The sequence below is a fragment of the Homarus americanus genome, unplaced genomic scaffold (genome assembly GCF_018991925.1).
Source record: "Homarus americanus isolate GMGI-L3 unplaced genomic scaffold, GMGI_Hamer_2.0 scaffold39155, whole genome shotgun sequence".
Lineage (NCBI taxonomy): Eukaryota > Metazoa > Arthropoda > Malacostraca > Decapoda > Nephropidae > Homarus > Homarus americanus.
In genome coordinates this window covers 21360417-21380300 of record NW_024737042.1, presented here as the reverse complement: position 1 = coordinate 21380300, position 19884 = coordinate 21360417, and the positions used below count along the sequence as shown (strand labels likewise).

At 43.0% G+C, this 19884-nt stretch overlaps 1 protein-coding gene across 3 annotated transcripts in view; it reads left to right on the top strand.

Annotated features, from left to right (window-relative positions):
* Window positions 1-14213: 14213 nt before the first annotated feature.
* The window catches only part of LOC121872760 (endoglucanase 4-like), a 37182-nt gene continuing 31511 nt past the window's right edge, over window positions 14214-19884 (top strand). For all 3 annotated transcript variants that reach the window (XM_042375814.1, XM_042375813.1, XM_042375812.1), the window contains exons 1-2: window positions 14214-14322; window positions 14498-14652. In XM_042375814.1, the coding sequence (XP_042231748.1) occupies window positions 14259-14322; window positions 14498-14652 (219 nt within the window). In that variant the 5' untranslated portion in view covers window positions 14214-14258. The remainder of the gene's footprint in view (window positions 14323-14497; window positions 14653-19884) is intronic.

Below are 19884 nucleotides of genomic sequence, written 5' to 3'. Positions count from 1 at the left end.
TATTTTTAAGTATGACTCAACCATTACCAATATATTAATCAAGAATAGCCCAACCTTGAATGTAAATGGAAGTGTTTATTGTATTCCATGTAGCAAATGTAATGGAAATTATGTAGGACAGACTGTGAAAGCATTGCAATTCAGAATCAAACAACATAAGTACAATATCAGAACAGCATCTGAAAGCAGTGCACTGTTCGTTCATGTTAGGAATAATAATCATCCCATTGATTGGGAAAAAAGCTTAGAAGTGCACAAATCATCATGTGTCACAGAAAGACTTCTGGTTGAAGCTAGTTTGATTAGGGAATTAAATTCCATAAACCTTAGTGATGGTCAGTACAAAACTGATAATATGTTACATAAATTTATTTGTCAATGGCCCAAGTTAAAAATGCTTTGAAAACCTTGGAGCTAGATGTAGGATAGATATTTAGTGGGTCCCATATTTTTTACCTGACTTAACTTGGCTAGTCACGTCGCCCATTCTCTTAAGCTCCTCTACGTGTGTTGGTGTGCGAATTAGTGGATGTCATGATTATGACCTGACCTCATGTTTAATAAGGTCACCCTGTATATTTAAGCCTCTCTCTGTCCATGTAATTCAGTTGCCTCTGAAGATGTCTTGAATAAAGACGAAAGCTAAGGTACTCCATTGTTTCCCTTTTCCCTGAGTGATTTTATCAAGATTTATCTTATCCACGTTTTCATTGTAGATCTACATGATATATATATATATATATATATATATATATATATATATATATATATATATATATATATATATATATATATATATATATATATATATATATATGGGGGTTAGTCTAATATAATAATAATAATAATAATAATAATAATAATTAACGGTTTATTGAAAAAGTTATGCAGCCCGAAGGCTGAAAATATACATTGGACATAAATGACTTATTACATACATTGGTGGTTTAACAAAAGCCTTCAATAGAGAAAGGTAAAGGAACATACAGTGAACATTCAGATTAATGTAGGTGTTGAACAGCAAACACGTAGTGTAGTAACTCTCTCCCAGATGGTGTTAGGAGGGACCTGATGTGGTGTAGTAATTCCCTCACAGATGGTGTTATGAGGGGCCTCACGTGTAGTAATTCCCTCACAGATGGTGTTATGAGGGGCCTCACGTGGTGTAGTAGTTCCCTCATAGATGGTGTTACGAGGGGCCTCACGTGGTGTAGTAACTCCCTCACAGATGGTGTTATGAGGGGCATCACGTGGTGTACGAATTCCCTCACAGATGGTGTTATGAGGGACCTGACGTGGTGTAGTAATTCCCTCACAGATGGTGTTATGAGGGGCCTCACGTGGTGTAGTAATTCCCTCACAGATGGTGTTATGAGGGACCTCACGTGGTGTAGTAATTCCCTCACAGATGGTGTTATGAGGGGCATCACGTGGTGTAGTAATTCCCTCACAGATGGTGTTATGAGGGACTTGACGTGGTGTAGTAATTCCCTCACAGATGGTGTTATATGAGTGAGGTGTGGCCCCAGGCCTTCCTATCGTAGACGGATTAACACATCGCCGGTTGTTGGGTCTCACGGGCCGTTATCACTGGGTACCTGGGACCTCACTGTGTGAAGGTTAACTTGAATACGACTTTTACTGTTGAGTTGTTCTCACTGACTCAAGCACTGTTCACCAATGTTCACCTCTGTTTAACACTGGTTCCATTCCTTTCCCAAATGAAATTGTAACTTCTGGCGAGAACCTGTTGATACTCCGGTGGGGAGAAGTGGTTCAGGGGAGGGGGTTGGTATGGGCCAATTTAACAGTTGACCTGGCTGCTCCGAGAGGAGCGCCAGGTACGTCTTGACCCTTCGGTGGTCAAGGATGTAGTAACAGGCTGTGTGTTGGTGGAGCATAACATCGCGAATTCCGCAATCGCTGATAACAATAAGAATGTCATGAAGATAGTTAATTTTATTAAGCATGGTGAGACATGTTAAACTGGTGAATAAAAGCACTACAACGACCATATCTCTGCCGTTCATAGCTACGACGGTGAGATTGATGGGCACATCAGTAATTAATTCTCCGTGACTACCATTACTGGTAGTCACGGAGAATACACAAGTTGTTTCCAAGGTTGGCGCCACCCACACCAGGGGAAGGAGGTGATATCGAACACCGAAACATGCCGAGGTCGTCACCAACAGGTAAGTCACATTAATTTGTCAGCATAGCCCATGTCGTCCTTATACTATTGCAGGGTGTCCCATGAGTGACAGCAGATATTTGTACAGGTGAAAGAATATGTGATATTCAGTTGAAAATCTTCTATACACATAAACATTTTTCGGTTTACTTTAGGCGTGAGGTGGGTTGTAAAAATTACGCAGGGCAAAAATTTTGCTATGTTATATTTTATTTTTCTTACCGATTGCAGCCATACTGTGTGCTGTTATAATCCTTATTGGTGGATTATTTAAGGCCTATTAATAGCGTGAAAACCAGTTTGAAGATAGTGTAATGTTCCATAACTTGCATTAAACAACATCATACGTTCACGAGTTCCAACTTCGCGCCTAGCCTCCCCCCCGCCTCTACCCACCCAACTATTAAACCTCATAATAAGAGCATCGTGGGTTACCACACCTAAACACACTCCCCCTCCACCATCCCGCCACTCCTCCCTCCCCCACCTCTTCCCTCCATCCCTCCCCCAAGACTAACATCAATCGAACATTCCTTCCCATCACATTACCTTCCCCTGCATTCCCCAACCCCCCTCCCCCTATTCTACCCATGGCGACGAATTGGACTACTGTAATGAACACTCACAGAACCGACGACATGGCTCCTCCTCCCCCTTGTATTTAGAGTTACCGGTAGTGTTGTGATAGCACCGAGTATGAACTTATTTAAGACCAGACTTGACCATCACTGGCGTAAGTTTAGATACATTCTGGAACCAGTGAATATTCTTTGTAAAAAAAAAAATAAATGAATTATTTATAGGAGATAAGTATGTCATAGCTGAAAATTGCCAAAGAAATATGTAAAGCAGTGGAAAACCATATATTTTGATTATCGGCGAGGCTAACTACCTATAAACAATTAATATTTGACGATTGGCAAAAGTCCTGGGAAAATGAACCAACAAGTCATAAGCTAAAAATGATCAAATCATCAGTTTATCCTTGGTCATCATCAAAACAATCCTCTCGACATCACGAAACTATTCTGAATCGTCTAAGAATTGGGCATACGCGATTGACGCATGGCCAACTCATGTCTTCCCCTAATGGAGCCCCACCTATATGCTCCAACTGCCGAACACAAATAACAGTCCAACATATTCTCATTGAATGCCCTATTTATAATCGGTATCGAACAATGTGCTTCACTAACCCTACAATGTAAGATATTTTAGCAGAGACCCCAAAATTTTCCCTAAGTTCAGTTTTGACCATTTTGAAATACTGTAATCTCCTCCAAACAATATAACACTAAATTATAGAAACACAAATATATGTTAACTAATCCCTCTGGCCAGCCTTAGGAGAGACTCAAATGGGTGTCATGGGTCTGGTTAAACTAAATCTTGATGATGATGATGATTATCAGCGAATGTTCACTCTACAGTCGAAGGAGTGGTGGTGGAGGTTTGGGGGGGGGGGAGGATCCACTTGTAGTTCACTATGAATACATGAAATAGGAAGGGTTTCTTGGGCAGTTGATCCTAAAAGATTTACCAAAACGTTATGTCAGAGTAATAATACTTAACCTAGGTGTTACTAATACCATTAATTTACTCTAGTATATAAAAGCCTGCATCAGTTACCACAACATAATATTACTCTGCCATTTCAGATATGCCTGCAGGACGAGCAAATTCGTCGGCAGTGATTGCTGAGCGAGGCCAAATCATAGGGATGTGGAGAGCCGGGGCAACTGTGCCGAACATTGCTCTCAAAGTGGGGAGGAGCACCATGACGATTAGGAGGTGGATCCACCATGGGAGGAAGAGGGCTCAGTGGAGACGAAACCTCGAAGCGGGAGGCCACGAGTAACATCGGCAAGGATGGACGCCATGATCTTGGCAGCTGCAACGGCATATCCAATGCGAACATCAGTGGAGCATACAAGAAATCTGGGCCTTAACTGCCATCACACGACGACGAGACGCGAAGCCGGGATCGACTGCCATATTCCAGCTCACAAAGGGTGGCTAACACCTACTCACAAGGAGTGTCGACTCGGCTTTGCATTGGAACACCTTCCACATAGAGAAGAATACTGAAGAGCCATTATATTTACCGATGAAACGGTGATCAGGTCAGTGGGAGCCGAAGCAAGGCAGTGATGGCGGTCCCCCAGAGAAACACATTCAACATCGCGCAGTGAGTGGTAGGGTGTCAGTGTAGTAGGCAGTAGGCAGCTACCAAACAGGGAGGTACTACTGTCTGGGAAGATATTGGAAGCATAATGGTAGACGCTGCTGCCATATGGCATCAAGAAAAATGTGACCAAGTCCCAGGTTGCTGATCTGACTTTCTGCTTCATTTACGTGCAATTGCAGGGTCTCAATTGTTTCTCTTACCATTGACAACACAACATACATATATCGTTTCTCACTTTTGATCTTGTTTTCTTCATTTTTGTATTTATAGTTGCTTATTATTAATATTATTATTATTATTACAGTTACTGTATTATTATCATTATTGTATTATTTTATTTTGTTTGTTTTATCATAAATTTTATTTATTATGAATTATTATGACTATTATTTATTATTATTATTATTATTATTATTATTATTATTATTATTATTATTATTATTATTATTATTATTATTATTATTATTATTATTATTATTATTATTATTATTATTATTATTATTATTATTATTATTATTATTATTATTATTATTATTATTATTATTATTATTATTATTATTATTATTATTATTATTACATTTTCGTTCCCCAGGCCCTGATGTGGGTCAGTGACCTGTGTCCGGGTGGGCTAATCCCCTTAAAAAAAAAAAAAATTCTGGGGGTGGATGTGGGCACATGGACCAGGTTAACTGGTCAAGATCAATGGCCGTTTCACTGGTGAGCAGTATGTAGACATCCTGGAGCAAGTGCTAATTCCTTCCGTCCAGGCTATGGCAGTTCCAGCCCCCCACACTATCAGGCTGGTTCATAACAACAGTCCCATTCATACCAGCAACATAGTGAAGGACTACCTCCAGGATCACCCTGAAATTGAGGTCATCGACTGGCCAACACTAGGATGTGATATTAATCCGATTGAACATATTTGAACCATGATGAATCGTGATTGGGATATTGGGGAGCAGCGAACCTGTGCAGCAATAGAGGCCAAGGCTTACGACGTGTGGGAGAGTATACGTCGATGACCAGGGGTGTGCCTGAAGCTGGTCGACTCCATCCCTAATCGCCTTGATGAAGTCCTGAATGTAATGGGTGGCTGGACCAAATACTAAGATATGTGTATTGGTGTACTGTTTGAATTTTAGTATTGTTTGTAAATACAATTAATATATATTAACTCACCTACACCTACAGTGTTATCTTAAATCCATGTCCTTAATGATGTCTTAAACTATATCGCATGAAAATTCATAATAAAGTAACTTAACAGCCACAAATTATGTATTGTGTGGTATACAATGATCTGTATGATACATCGTGGAATGTGTTGTCTTATAACACAATATAATTATATAGTTACATTTGCTACCATCATTGAAATGCTCATGATGTTCAGCACACAATATTAATGGTAGGCGAGCACACTCCAAAATATATGAAGCTTGCATATTGTGGTGGGGTGTTTAAACACTGGAACTTGGAATAATTGGAACTAGATGACGTCTGAATGCTATTTTACAATACTGATAACTTTTTCACTCCACTCTTTTTAACATAAGTATATAATTATATAATATTGCATATTATCACAAATGTTTATTAAGCAAAGGATGGGTGGAATATAAATAAATATTACCATAATCTCTTTGTCTGAATAACAACAAAATTGTGACGTGATTGCTGAGCAAAACTAGCTGACCAAGGCCCTTCACCCTGATCCTTGCATATTTCACTTTTATCCTTAATATATTCCATTCTTTAAAGTATCATTGTGACCTGAGCGGCAATAAGCACCCAGGGCACTGCACATGTTCCATGAATTCATAACCATAAAGAAACAACTGTAAGACAAAACGTAGTTAAAAAGGCAGCTTGAAATTATGGTGGTATAAACAATAAATAAACCTGCCTCTCATCCCCCCCCCCCCCACCACACACACTACAGTGGGCGACATCTGTTGGCCGACCATAGCATTTCCCCCAGCTGTTTCGAAACTTCAGACTCAAGGCTAGTCGAAACCTCACTGTGGCTGGGAAGTGGACACGACTTTTGTGCACGATAGTACATGTGTTTGTTGACATGTTTAGTACTGGGAACTAAGATACAAGAAAAATAATCTTTTCAAGAAGAATGGTTGAAGATGCTTATGATTTTCAAACTCATTGAATCTCATGGAGAGAGTGCACTCCCCTGAAAAAGGTTGTTCCTGGGTTCTTTCCGTAACGGTACATAAATATAGAAGGGTTGATGTGGGTGAGTATGACATCAGCTGCATCAGTGTGGGTGACGCCCTCCTTATTTATCATTATTTTTTTTAACTTGTAGTTATTACTGCTGTGTTGGTGAAGACCTACTCCTCCTCCTCCTTCTAATATTTTGCTGTCACTCGGAAATCAAGTTTGACGATCACCCAACTATGACACAATGATAATAGTTATTAAAGATGTCACCTTCGTTTGGGAGCTCAGAGGTGACTGAGAGGCTGATACGGGACCGGCAGGGCCGTCTATATATGTTGCATGCGTGGAGGGCTACATCTACTGCAGCCTCGTCTTTCCAATGCTAGCACTTGCCTGCCTCGGTATGCAGTCGGGCTAGCTCAGTATTGACACTTTCTCGTGTGGTGCTTTTCCAAGCGTTACGGTATGCCGTGAATGTCTCCCAGATGCCGGGGTCGATTTGGCTTTTTTCAGGTTTGTGTTAAGATTATTCCTACACATTTTCCGTTGCCCCCAGAGTTACGTTTACCATTCATTATTTGACTACAAAGCAGATGCTTTGGCAGTCTACTGTCGTTCATGCTGAAACAAGGTCAGTTCTATGTAGTTATTCATGGATAATAATAGCCTCAATGCCCCTATGGACGATGGAACTGAGGCTACATTGGTGAAAGTTCTTAAGTGCCTTGAGGTGCCGCCCGTAAGTGAACAATGTCTCGCCTGCATACACCAGTGTGAGGATGATCATTGATCGATATACGTGCAACATTAGAGATAATTTTAGCTCCCTACATCTGAAGACACAGTACGAAGTCTGCCAAAGGCTTGAGATGCACATCTGATCTGTTGTTGAATATCTTCATAGGTGTCCACGGTGGTGAACAGGTGGAAGCCATGGTATTGAAAGTGGGTAACATTAGAGGGGCAGTAACTTTAACCAGAAAGGATGGTAGAGGTGTGTTTGAGATCAGGGACAGGCTGAAAGACAATCCGGAGTCTTACGTTTATTCACCTCAAGGCCGAATTGTGCATACGCATCTGCGTCGGGGTTCAGGATCTCCTGTACATCGCATTCAGTGTGAGCGATGAGGGTGAAGTCGTCTGCATACTAAAGTTCAGTGATGGAATGGGGCCACACCTTTGTTCCTGTCTGGAGTCGTCGTATGTTGAAAAGTGCCTTCATCTGGTACTGGATGTCCACCTCGCCGGCTAAATTGATACTGGCACGAATACGGAAGGCAGACAAGAAAATAAATCGATTTGGTCCCAGTACATATCCTTGTCTTACCCCTGTTTGGATGGGGAAGAACTCAGACTGGGTGCCATTATGCAGATCACAGCCGCTCATGCCATAATGGAGTTACCTCACATTGGCGATGAATTTTGATGGACAGCCAAAACGACTGAGCGTCAGCCAGAGAGCTTCCCTGTTGACCGAGTCGAAGGCCTTAGTACAGTAAGGTCAATGAAAGCCATGTACAAGCCACGACGCTGCTCTCTGCACTTTTCCTGTATCTAGTGGGCAGCAAAGATCATGTCAGTGGTGTCACATGGCAGTCCAAACCCACATTGAGATTCTGAGAGCAGGTTTTCCGCCTCAGGATAAAGTCTGCTTTGGAGGACTCGGGCGATAATCTTGCCAGGTATGGACAGCAGGGAGATCCCTCGGTAGTTGCCACAGTCTGACCTGTTTCCCTTGTTCTTATTGACGATGGAAGCATCTTTAAGATCTCGGGGGTTTCCTCCTTCTTTCATATACTCTCCAGGAGAGAGTGGAGACTGCTGGTAAGCAGAGGTCCGCCTGCTTCATACTCTTCGGCTGGGATTCCACCAGGCCCTATTGCTTTGTTATTTTCCATCTGCTTATTTTTCATCTGCGGGATGGAGGATAGCTGAGGCGGGTCAGCTCTGGGTGCTGAGAGACCTGCTGGTTAGTCAGTTGAGCAAGGAATCTTAGCGCTGTTTCCAGCGCTGACAGATGCCTGTTTGGTCTTTAAATAGGGAGCAACATTCGGGCCATATATTGTTTAAGCGAAATTGAAAAATTCAGGCATCTTATGTTAACCTGCAAATTTTTGCGTTTCACACACTATTTTGTTTTTCCACTATTCGTTCATAAAATTGTGAAGTTCGCTCTCTGCCGCCTCTTTCTTCTCGTTGAAGGTAGCAATTTTGGTCTGAGACTGAGGGTTGTTCTCCCAGTCAGTGAAGGCAGTACATTTACGATCAACGAATGCATTGATTTCCTGCATTTTTTTTTATCTTGTCGAGGGTCTCGCTGCAGGATTTTGTCATGACTCGAGGATACCTTGTTCGGTTTGTTTGTTTGTTGCTGGGTTGTTTATCAAGCCATCGTCGAGCTGCTCTATGAAAACATGTACTACCGCTTGGTCATCCAGTCGCGTGGTGTTGAACCTCTTCTGGAGGCTTGCTGTCTTCGCCGTTTAGGGGCAACTTGAAGGGAGAGTTGTCCTCCACACACACACATACACTGGAATATCAAGGGAATTATTTGTTGATGTCAAATAATTTTTGCCTTTTTATAATTTGGTTTGCGTTTTCCTTATTCAAGCATATAATCGTGAAACAACTCATAAAATAACTGAAGTGTATTTTAAGTTCATCTGTGTGTTGAGGTAATCAATTCGGGGAGATAATTCGCCAACAGTTGTCAGTAACGAAAGTTCCGAGATGTCTTGTCTATGCGGGTTGATGATATCACTGAGGTAGATGAGCAATAGCTGGACTAGTCTGTTTATGATGGTTATCCACAAGTAAAGTTCTTAATTATTAATGAAAGAAATAGAGGTAAGTTCGATGTACACTGACCCGCACTTCGCGGGGCACCTGGAACGGAAATGTAGGTGGTGGTGCTGATGTATAATCAGTAAAAAAGAAAAAAACTACTGGTCACTACGACCAAATTTTATTTTTCTGTCTCTAAATTGCCTGAGATATCACTCGGAGAAACAACTGACCATTATGACAAACCTACAGAATAATCAATGTGTACCTCTTTGAACTTCTCGCAGCACCTGAAACGAAATGGAGGAGGGGAAGGGTGGTGTACCGGGTATACAATCAGTGTGTATATGAGTGCGTGCGTTCGGCAACCTGATGAGGGGAGGGGGGGGAAGTAGCTTCTTATCACAGGGAATCACAAAATCTCCCAGAGGTGAAGGCGTTGGGAAAGTAGACACATGGACTTTCCCAAAGATATTTTCATACATCTCACATTAAGGCTTGTGTTCACAGTGCAACAATAAAACTACAAGGCTGCATGTGTGTGTGTGTGTGTGTGTGTGTGTGAAGTAGTCACAGGGTGGTGAAATGCGTCTAGAGTGGCAGCATTATGTTAGTGTTTAGGTGCAAGCATTGCTTGCTCCCTCTCGCTTTCAGCTGCCTTCCGCTGGCTAGCCTTCGTGGCGAACAGGGAAGCAACTTGAATAAGTCTTACCTTGCCAGTACACAGCCTCCTCACCATCAAGACTCCTGTTGTGCCTCCTCGTGACAACACACGGTAACTGGGTGCCTCATGGGCCCAGGCGAAATCAGCGGGGGATCTTGGAGTAGCAGTGGTCCCCAGAGAGACGACGCATAGGCTCACTGGCTTGTGGACACGTCCTGGCGCCTACCAACCACCGCCCACCTGCCTTGGTAGGTATAAGGCTATGGGAGTAAAGCTCGAACGAAAAATCTGCGGTGGTGCCCCACATCAGGCAGACATGCTTACAGAGCTCCAACAAGACCCCAATGGCAATGTAGGCGGATGAGGTGACCACCATGGAAACCCAGCGACTATACAAGTGGACGAAGGCAATGCCTGATGGACAGGCTACTAAGGCGAAACCCAACAAACAGGGCTATCGGCAGTCCATTGCGAGTCTCCCTCTCCCCAATCGTTACAACACTTGCCCCACAGGATCAGGAAAAGGGAAAGCCAAAATGTGTGGTTACAGCCTGTGCTCCTGCCTCACCACATAAATCAACTCACGTGCAGCCTTCATCCAGTTCATCATGCCTCTCATCATCATCAAAACCCATATACCTCCAAAAGTCCTATGGGGACAGACGAGTGGCGACAGGGACAGGTAGAGATGACTGTAGGTAGTCTCTAGTCACAACTCTGCACATGGGCAGCTCAGATAAGATGGTCGTTTCTGCACTGGGATCTAGGCAGCAGTGCAATCCGGTCCAGTCTGTGCGACTGAGCAGCCCTTTTATGGAGCCACTCTGTTCACCCTACTTGGGGAGGGGGCTAGAAAAGGTGCCCTAAACATAGGCTGCCTAAAAACCCAACCTGACTGGACAACCGCACCCAGTAAGGTCATCCTTATGCGGTCTAAAACACAACCAAAATCACAGATCCAAACAAAAACAAACCATTTAACCTCTTTTGGTCGCTGCATGGAATGTCAGGACCCTTCTGGATACTAGCACAAATGAGCATCCTGAAAGAAGAACTGCCCTTGTGACAAAAGAGCTGGCTAGGTATAATATCGACATAGCAGGCATCCTAGGTGAGGGCCAACTCACAGAACGGTGGTCTGGTTACACCTTCTTCTGGAAGGTTAAGCCTGCCGCGGAAAGAAACAGCATTTATGGAGTTGTCTTTGACATCCGCCAACGAATCCTGCACAGGCTAACTGAAATGCCTATTGGGATCGACGAATGCCTCAAGACTCTTCGAGTCCCACTGAATCGCTCACGTCATGCCTTCTGTATCAGTGCATACCCCCGAACACTGGATGCAGAGGATGACATAAAGGAGTTCTTTTACGCCGACCTCGACAGGGTGCTAACTTCTATCCCCAGAAGAGACAAGATTGTGCTCCTTGGCGACTTCAATGCCAGAGTTGCCAGAGATGCTAATATTTGGCAGGGAACCATAGGGAGAAATGGACTTGTCAAGTGTAATCCGAACGGCCTACTCCTCCTCAGCAAGTGTGCTGCACACAACCTCACTATCACCAATACCTTGTTTAGGCAGGCCTACAAGTTCAAGGGTTCATGGCAACTCCCACGATCCAAACAATGGCATCTCATTGACTACATCATTGTCAGAGAAGGAGATCGCCGAGATGTCCTCATCACCCGTGCCATGCGTGGCTTAGACCATTGTGACACTGATCATCAACTTCTCAGATCCAAGCTCTCTCTTCATCTCTCTTCACGTCGCCCAAAAACGGCGATGACAGCAAGCCTCCAGAAGGGGTTTTACTACTAAGCGTCTGGAGGATCCAGTGGTAGCACATGCTTTCAGAGAGCAGCTCGAACATGAGCTTCTAAACAATCCAACAGCGGAGAGACCTTCGGCCAGATCAAAAGAATACATCAGGATTGCATTGATGAAAATGACCCGACAATTAAATAACTCATTGATGATAAACGTGCCGCTTTTACTGACTGGTAGAATAACCCTCAGTTTCGAACCAAAGCTTATACCTTCCGCAAGAAGAAAGCGGCAGCCCAGCGGGAACCTCGCGATCTAAAGAACGACTGGCTTAAAAATAAAGCATGTGAAACACAAAAACTTGCAGATCAGAACAAGATGTGCGAATTTTTCATTTCCACTAAAACATTTTATGGGCCACTCACTCGTTGTGCAGCATCCCTCCCCTCATCTAACGGTAAACTCATAATTAAAGACGATGAAGGCCTTCTTCAGCGCTGAAAAGAGCACTGCCATTCATTGCTCAACCGAAACATCGATGTGGACTACCCAGCAGGTCCCTCAGCATTCAGACCTGACCCACCGCAGCTATCCTCCACCCCTGGATGAGGTAGCTACTGCCATCAAACAAATGAAGAATAAAAAGCTGCAGGGCCTGATGGAATCCCAGCCAAGGTGTATAAAGCAGGAGGACCTCTGCTTACCAGCCGTCTCCACTCTCTCCTGGAAAATATATAGGAAAAGGAGGAAATCCCTCAAGCTCTTAAATACGGCTCCATTGACAATATTTATAAGAACAAGGGAGACCGGTCAGACTGTGGCAACTACCGTGGTATCTTACTGCTTTTTGTAGCTGGCAAGATTAGCGCCCTAGTCCTCCTAAACAGACTTCTTCCTCAGGCGAAAAACCTCCTCCTTGAATCTTAATGTGGTTTTAGACCATCATGTGGCACCACTGGCATGATCTTTGTTGCCCGCCAGATACAGGAAAAATGCAGAGAACAGCGTAGTGACCTGGATATGGCTTTCATCGACCTAACCAAGGCCTTCGACTCGGTCAGCAGGGAAGACCTCTGGTGGACCCTCAGCCGTTTTGGCTACCCAACAAAATTCATCGCCATTGTGAGGCAACTCTACAACGGTACCTAATCAGAATTCTTCCCTATCCGAACAAGGGTTAAACAAGAGTGTATACTGGCACCAACTCTCTTTTCCATCTTCTTGGCTGCCTTCCTAACTCGTGCTAGTGCCAATTTAGCCAGCGGGGTAAACATCAAGTACCTGGTGAAAGGAGTTCTTTTCAACATAAAACGACTCCAGGCAAGAAGAGACCTTGTTCCTCACACTGAACTCGACCTACAGGCGATCCTGAACAACTACGCAGATGCGTATGCACATTTCGGCCTTGAGGTGAATATACGTAAGACTCAGATTCTCTTTCAACCTGCCCCTCATTCAGACACACCTCCACCATCCATCCTGCTTAACGGTACTACCTTCTCTAATGTTGCCCACTTTCGGTATCACGGCTCTCACCTATCCACCACCACAGAAGAGATTCAGCATCGGATCAGATGTGCATCTCAAGCCTTTGGCAGACTCCGAATAGTGTCTTCAGCTGTAGTGAGCTGAAATTATCTACAAAGCTACACGTATATCGAGCAGTGGTCCTCCCCACCCTGCTATATGACAGTGAGACATGGGTCACATACAAGAGGCACCTCAAGGTACTTGAAAACATTCATTTACGTAGTTTGCGTTCCATCCTCCGAGTTCGCTGGGAAGACAAGAAAACAAATGCCAGTATTTTTGCTGACACCAACTCTAAGAGCATCGAGGCTACCATTATCCATGAACAACTACGTTTGACTGGCCAGTAGACTGCCAAAACAGCTACTTTACAATCACCTAACGAACAGTAAACGTAACTCCTGCGGGCAATTGAAAAGGTGTAAGGATAGTCTTAAGACAAACCTGAAAAAGTGCCAAATCGCCCCTCTCACCTTGGAGTTAATTACTCCACATCGTAACGCTTGAAGGAGCACCACACGAGGTGTCAATACTTTCGAGTTAGCCCGACTGCAAATCGAGGCAGACAAGCACCAACGCCGGAACAACCCTGCCACTGCCCTTCCCGTAGTAAATGAAGCCCTCCACATGTGCAACGAATGTGAACGACGCTTCGGGTCCCTTATCGGTCTCTTTAGTCACCTCAAAACTCACTAACCTAGGTGACGTACCTAATACCTCATAGCATTGTATCATAGCTGGATGATCATCATATTCGATTCCGAGTGACAGCAAAGTAGTAGTAGTAGTGTGTGTGTGTGTGTGTGTGTGTGTGTGTGTGTGTGTGTGTGTGTGTGTGTGTGTGTGTGTGTGTGAGTGTGTGTGTGTGTGTGAGTTGGAGGTGAGGTGACCACCAAGCGTGTATATAAGATGACGACGACCTTCCTCCCGCAGTTGTTTCTTCCCCAGCAAACATGGCTGGTGTCCTGGTGAAGACCTGCTTGCTAGGGGCCCTCACTCTCACCTTCCTCCAGCCAGGTATTCTCACACATTCCAATGGTCAAGAAAATTTTTCAATGAAGATTTGTAAATTCCATCATCGCTTGTGAGAACTTTCCTAGTTAATGAAGAAGTTGCCTTAACACCATAGAAATTCTCCATTATGTAAGGACAGGAGAAATCTGGTTCAGAGTGTGTGTTTGTTGGGTTGCAGGGGCAGCGGTGACTCAGTGTGAAAACATAGTAATTGACAACGAGTGGGATACTGGATATCAGGCGGACTTTAAGCAAATTTCTCCTGTGGATTTGGATGGCAACACCGGCCTCACTATACAATGGACTTTCAGTGCTCCCGTAGATTCAATCGATGTAAGTGCACCATGTTTTTTCTCGTGATAAAATTTAAATCAAATTGTCAGAGTCTGTTTAAACTACTGAGTGTCTTATTATGTTTCCTTTATCTATCTATGTCTCTATTTATATAAGATGAAGGAATTTCAGGTTCTGATATAAAAAGTAATCTCTAACAAACACTGTGGTTTTGGGTCATAATTTTTACACCTGATGTGATACACAGTGGACATGATTGTTGGACAGAGGGAGATGTGAAGATCCCAGAAGTATTTAAAGCATAAATATATATTATATATGCACCATTTATATCACTGATATCTTATTTGTCAATTAAATGACCACTACCTATATACAGATGCCGTAGTTACTTCACTCCTGAGCAGTTGCTTAAGGTTTATAAGGGATTCATTCATCCTCACTTGGAGTACTGCTCCCATATCCAGGGCAGCTCTTCTTCTGCCCAACTGTTAGATAGGGTGAAATCAAAGGCTACATTAGTTAACGATCTTTCTTCCCTTTCTCTTCGCTGCAATGTTGCTTCACTCTCTCTCTTTTACAGGAACTTTAACGGGCTCTTTCAGTGTTTTTGGCAGTGGGTTCGTAACACTCGCCTTGTCCGCGGTGCCCACCGCTTCTGTGTCAAAGTCGGTCACACAAGCAACCCGTTAAAGAACATCCTTCTTTCCTCATACAGCCAATTTCCGGCATCATCTTGATGTAGATTAACATACCAGTTTCCCCTCTAATTTTTATTATTTTTGACTCTTAATTTTTTGCACCCCAGGCCCCGTTATGAGTCGATGACCTGTGTCCAGGTGGGTTAATCCCCCGACACACACACACACACACACACACACACACACATATATATATATATATATATATATATATATATATATATATATATATATATATATATATATATATATATATATATATATATATATATATATATATATATATAACTGATAACCACATATGAAATAAGAAAACACGAAGGGGTGAGTACAGACTAAGGAGTAATTATTGACAAGGTTAATATATACAGCAGGGGTGCACAACGTTCCGGTCATAAGGCAGTGACCCTTACTAATCTTCTTAATAAAAAAATTGACGATGCCATCTCTAAGCACGGCAGCTGTCCGTAGTCAGGTCACAGGGTAAGATGTCCCGACCTTCTCACCTGGTTACAAATCTTATTAATCGCAAAATTGTCCAGTTTGTACATGCCGTTACTCAAATTAATGTTGACGGATTCGGTATGTTTAATGAGAGTAGATCCTTTAATGTTCCTACTGACAATTAAATTACAAAGTAATATTGAAGAGGTATTATCCCAGTCAATGCAATGCTTATTGTCTCTTGCATGAATGAACAAAACATTGGATTCCTGGCCTGCCCTAACAATATATTTATGCTGTTTAAGTCTAGTTATAAGATCTTTTCCCGTCTGACCAAGGTAGAACATTTTGCATTCCTTGCAAGGAACCTTGTAAATGCAGCCTCCTGCATTGCTGGGGGAGTTCTTCATTAACGTTTGATTAACAGCGCATGAGTTACTGAATGTCACATGTACGTTCCAGGTTTTCAGTTGTAGAGGAATTTGAGAGAAATTTTTGTTAAAAGTCAATACTAAAATAATCTAATTGTTATGGGTAGGCTTAGGATCAGTTCTATAGAAAGGTATCTTAGCGATGTTAAGGCATTTGTCTGTAAAAGAACCTGGGTATTTTAAGTTCAAACCAATATTATAGATATATTTATATTCCTCATCAATGAATTCCAGACTGCATATTAGTAGAGCACGTAAGAACATTGATGAGAATGCTGACTGTTTGACTCTATTATGGTGGGCAGAATAATAATGAATATATGAACACACATTAGTAGATTTCCAATAAATACTGAACTTAAAGGTGTTACCTACTCAATTCAATTCAATTTCAATATTTTATTCCTTGATAAAGAAAGCGGGATCCTAGTGCTTTCGCTAGGTACCCCTGCACAATAACACCAGAAGCATCTGGCAAGTGTCACAAGTATATATAAATATTATAAAGGAGCTTACTAAAGCCTAAGGAAGGAAGGATATTCCTTCAACGCAGCATCAACATTATTTACATAATATCTGGCCAGTATGGGGAGGATCATCATGTCTACATCACGGGGTCGTGGAGTGGTGGTCCAGCAGGCGCCACGGAAGCGTTGTGTGTGGGACATCTTTGGAGGTAGAGGACAAGGGTGTGGCTGTCGGGTCTTCTGCATAATGCACAAGGGGAGGCGGGGATACCAATTTCCTAAGCAAAGTCATAACTAATGATGATACGGGCAGCAATCACGTCCCTTTTCCGCGACATACGAGAGGTCAGGGAGTTTACGGAGGACATCATACCAGGTGGGCGGGGATTCCAGGGGGATGGCTGCTTCCCGAGCTTCTCTCTGTTTCAGGCGAATTTGGGTCCTAAGCTGTAAGCGTGTTCGAGGAACAACGCAGTCAGCTGCGGCCTTGTTACAGCCAGTCTTGACAAGGCCATCTGCTGCCTCGTTCCCCAAGATACCGACATGACTGGGTATCCATAGGAATGTCACAGGACGGCCTGCTCCTGAAGTATTGATGTTAACCCTCGTATTCGGAGGATGAGGTCCTTATTTTCCCCTGATCGACATGCGATCCCGTCCAGAGCAGACCTGGAATCGCAGCAGACAAGCAAGGGGCAGAAACCATCGGCTTCTTCCTCAACGAGAAGGGCAGCAAGTAGGGCTATCAGTTCAGCCTGAGTGGAGGATGCCCCGATAGAAACTCTGAGAGAGAGTTTGATAGGCTCAGGGGCATCAGGACGGGAGATGTAGACACCAGCCCCGGCCCTACCTGTAGCGGGGTCAGGGGAGCCATCAGTGTAGAGGACAACCCTACCTGGGGACCAGTAGGCGATCCTGGAGAGGTGGTATTTGCAGAGAATAACAGGGTTCACGTGGGATTTCGGGAGCGGTCCACCGAGGGCAATCACTTCAGGTTGAAAATCCAGCCAGGAAGAAGGAGACGAACCAACATCAGGGGTGACAACAGTATTAGGCAGGGGGTCGTGTTCCTGAAGGGCCCGGATAAGTGACCCTCGCCACTGTCTTCTAGATGGAGGTCGGCCTCGGACAGCAGGAATCAAGTTGGCTTGGACACATTCGCCCTAGGATCTCGTGGAATGGAAACGGTAGTTTTCAGGTATAACTCCTGGACACGATCATGTATGGGGGAAATACCAAGTTCGGTATATAGAGAAGTAGAGCGTGTCCACTGAGGGGCCCCAAGGACGATACGAGCAGGTTTCCTCTGGATAACTTCGAGACGGTTGACAGCAGTCCGACTAGTGTTGACGAGGGCAGTGACGGCGTAGTCGACACAGGAACGGACAAAGGACTTGTACATGGTGAGAAGTACAGGGAAGGTGGCACCAAGGGAACCCCTGCACATGGTAGAGAGGGGAGCGAGACGCCGAAAGCATATGTCTCGAAGATAGCGGACTTCAGGTATCTGACAACGTGTGCGAGTTACATACACACCTAGGTATTTTGTCAGATTAACCCAGTCCAAGGGCGTTCCTGATAAGAGAAGGGGGGGAGGTACAAAACGACCGTGCCACGTGGCTTTTGTTTTCGCAGTTGAAAGACGGAAACCAAGTGAATCACACTCTCTGGAGACCAGATCAAGGTTTCCTTCATGCTGAGGTAGTCAGGAGCTTCGAGGAGGACATCGTCGGCATATCCTGAATAGACAACTTTTGTCGGGCACGGGAGAGATGCAATGGAGTGCATGAGAGTGTTAAACAAAGTGGGACTCAGGACTCCACCTTGGGGGGGGTGCCGAGGTACCTTTCTTGAACAGGAGATATATTGCCTTCAACGCGAACCCGGGCCTGACGTCCAGTGAGGTAAGAGGCGACCCAGTTATCTACTCTGGGGATCAGACAATCTAGGATTGGTAATTTGCAGTCACTTTCTAATTCCACAGTGAATTTGATCGAGGGGGCTAAGTTGTTAAGTAGTGTTAAAAAGGCTTTTAAGCCCTCATTACATGGCCAAAGACATATTACATCATCTACATATCCAAACCAAACTGCTGAATGTGGTAAAATATTGCTTAGTAGTTTCTTGTCAAAAAATTCCATCGCCAAACCAAATTTTTGAGCATGATACCTGTACAATATAAACCATTAAATTAAAATTTACAATCCTTAATACACAGTTTGATAAGTTCAATGAAAACATTTTTTAAGACTGGCAAGGGAATATTATCCAGGGAATCTGTGAGGAACTCAAGCAAATCATCAACTTGGACCTTTGTAAAGAGTGATGTTAAATCAAAACTGACCAGTTTAAAATCATAATTAATGTGTCAATTATTGAGTGTAACAACTAAATCCATATTATTCTTAATATTAGACTTTAATATGTAGCCAACTAGGGGATTTAGCAAAGAAACTAGCCATTTAGACAACTTAAAAGTGATTGACCCAACTGAGCTAATACTGGGTCCTGCTGGATTACTTGGCACACAAAGCATTGTGTTCCAAAGTGTCCGGAAAGATTTACCAAAGCAGTCCAAGGGCTTAGTAATGGCATTTACAAATTGGACAATTTTGTGATTATGACCTGAATATGATGGACACTTGCTGTCTCTAGGGACTTGATCTCACTCTCCTTTTCTGCATATATTAGCCTTGTCAATAATTACTCCTTAGTCTGTACTCACCCCTGAAGATGTGAATTACACGAAAGCACTTAGGAACTTCGTGTTTTCTATGTTTCATATATATATATATATATATATATATATATATATATATATATATATATATATATATATATATATATATATATATATATATATATATATATATATATATATATATATATATATATATATATATATATATATATATATATATATATATATATATATATATATATATATATATATATATATATATGTATACTGTATAATCAACATTCTCACCCGCCAGGACTCAAACCCTACACCTTATGAGTGTGACCAGGGAATGCTACCACCGTGCCACTAGGACACTAAAAACAATCCTAGACTTTGTTATATTTCACACAAAGCCTGTTCATCGTGCTTATGGCGCCGTGAACCTCCAATTGGGAATTGCCCGTGCCACTTACAGTATGTGGTTGGAGCAGCATTTTACCGAATCCAGCTTCGAAACACGAGGTTCCATTTATGTTTCATTGGGA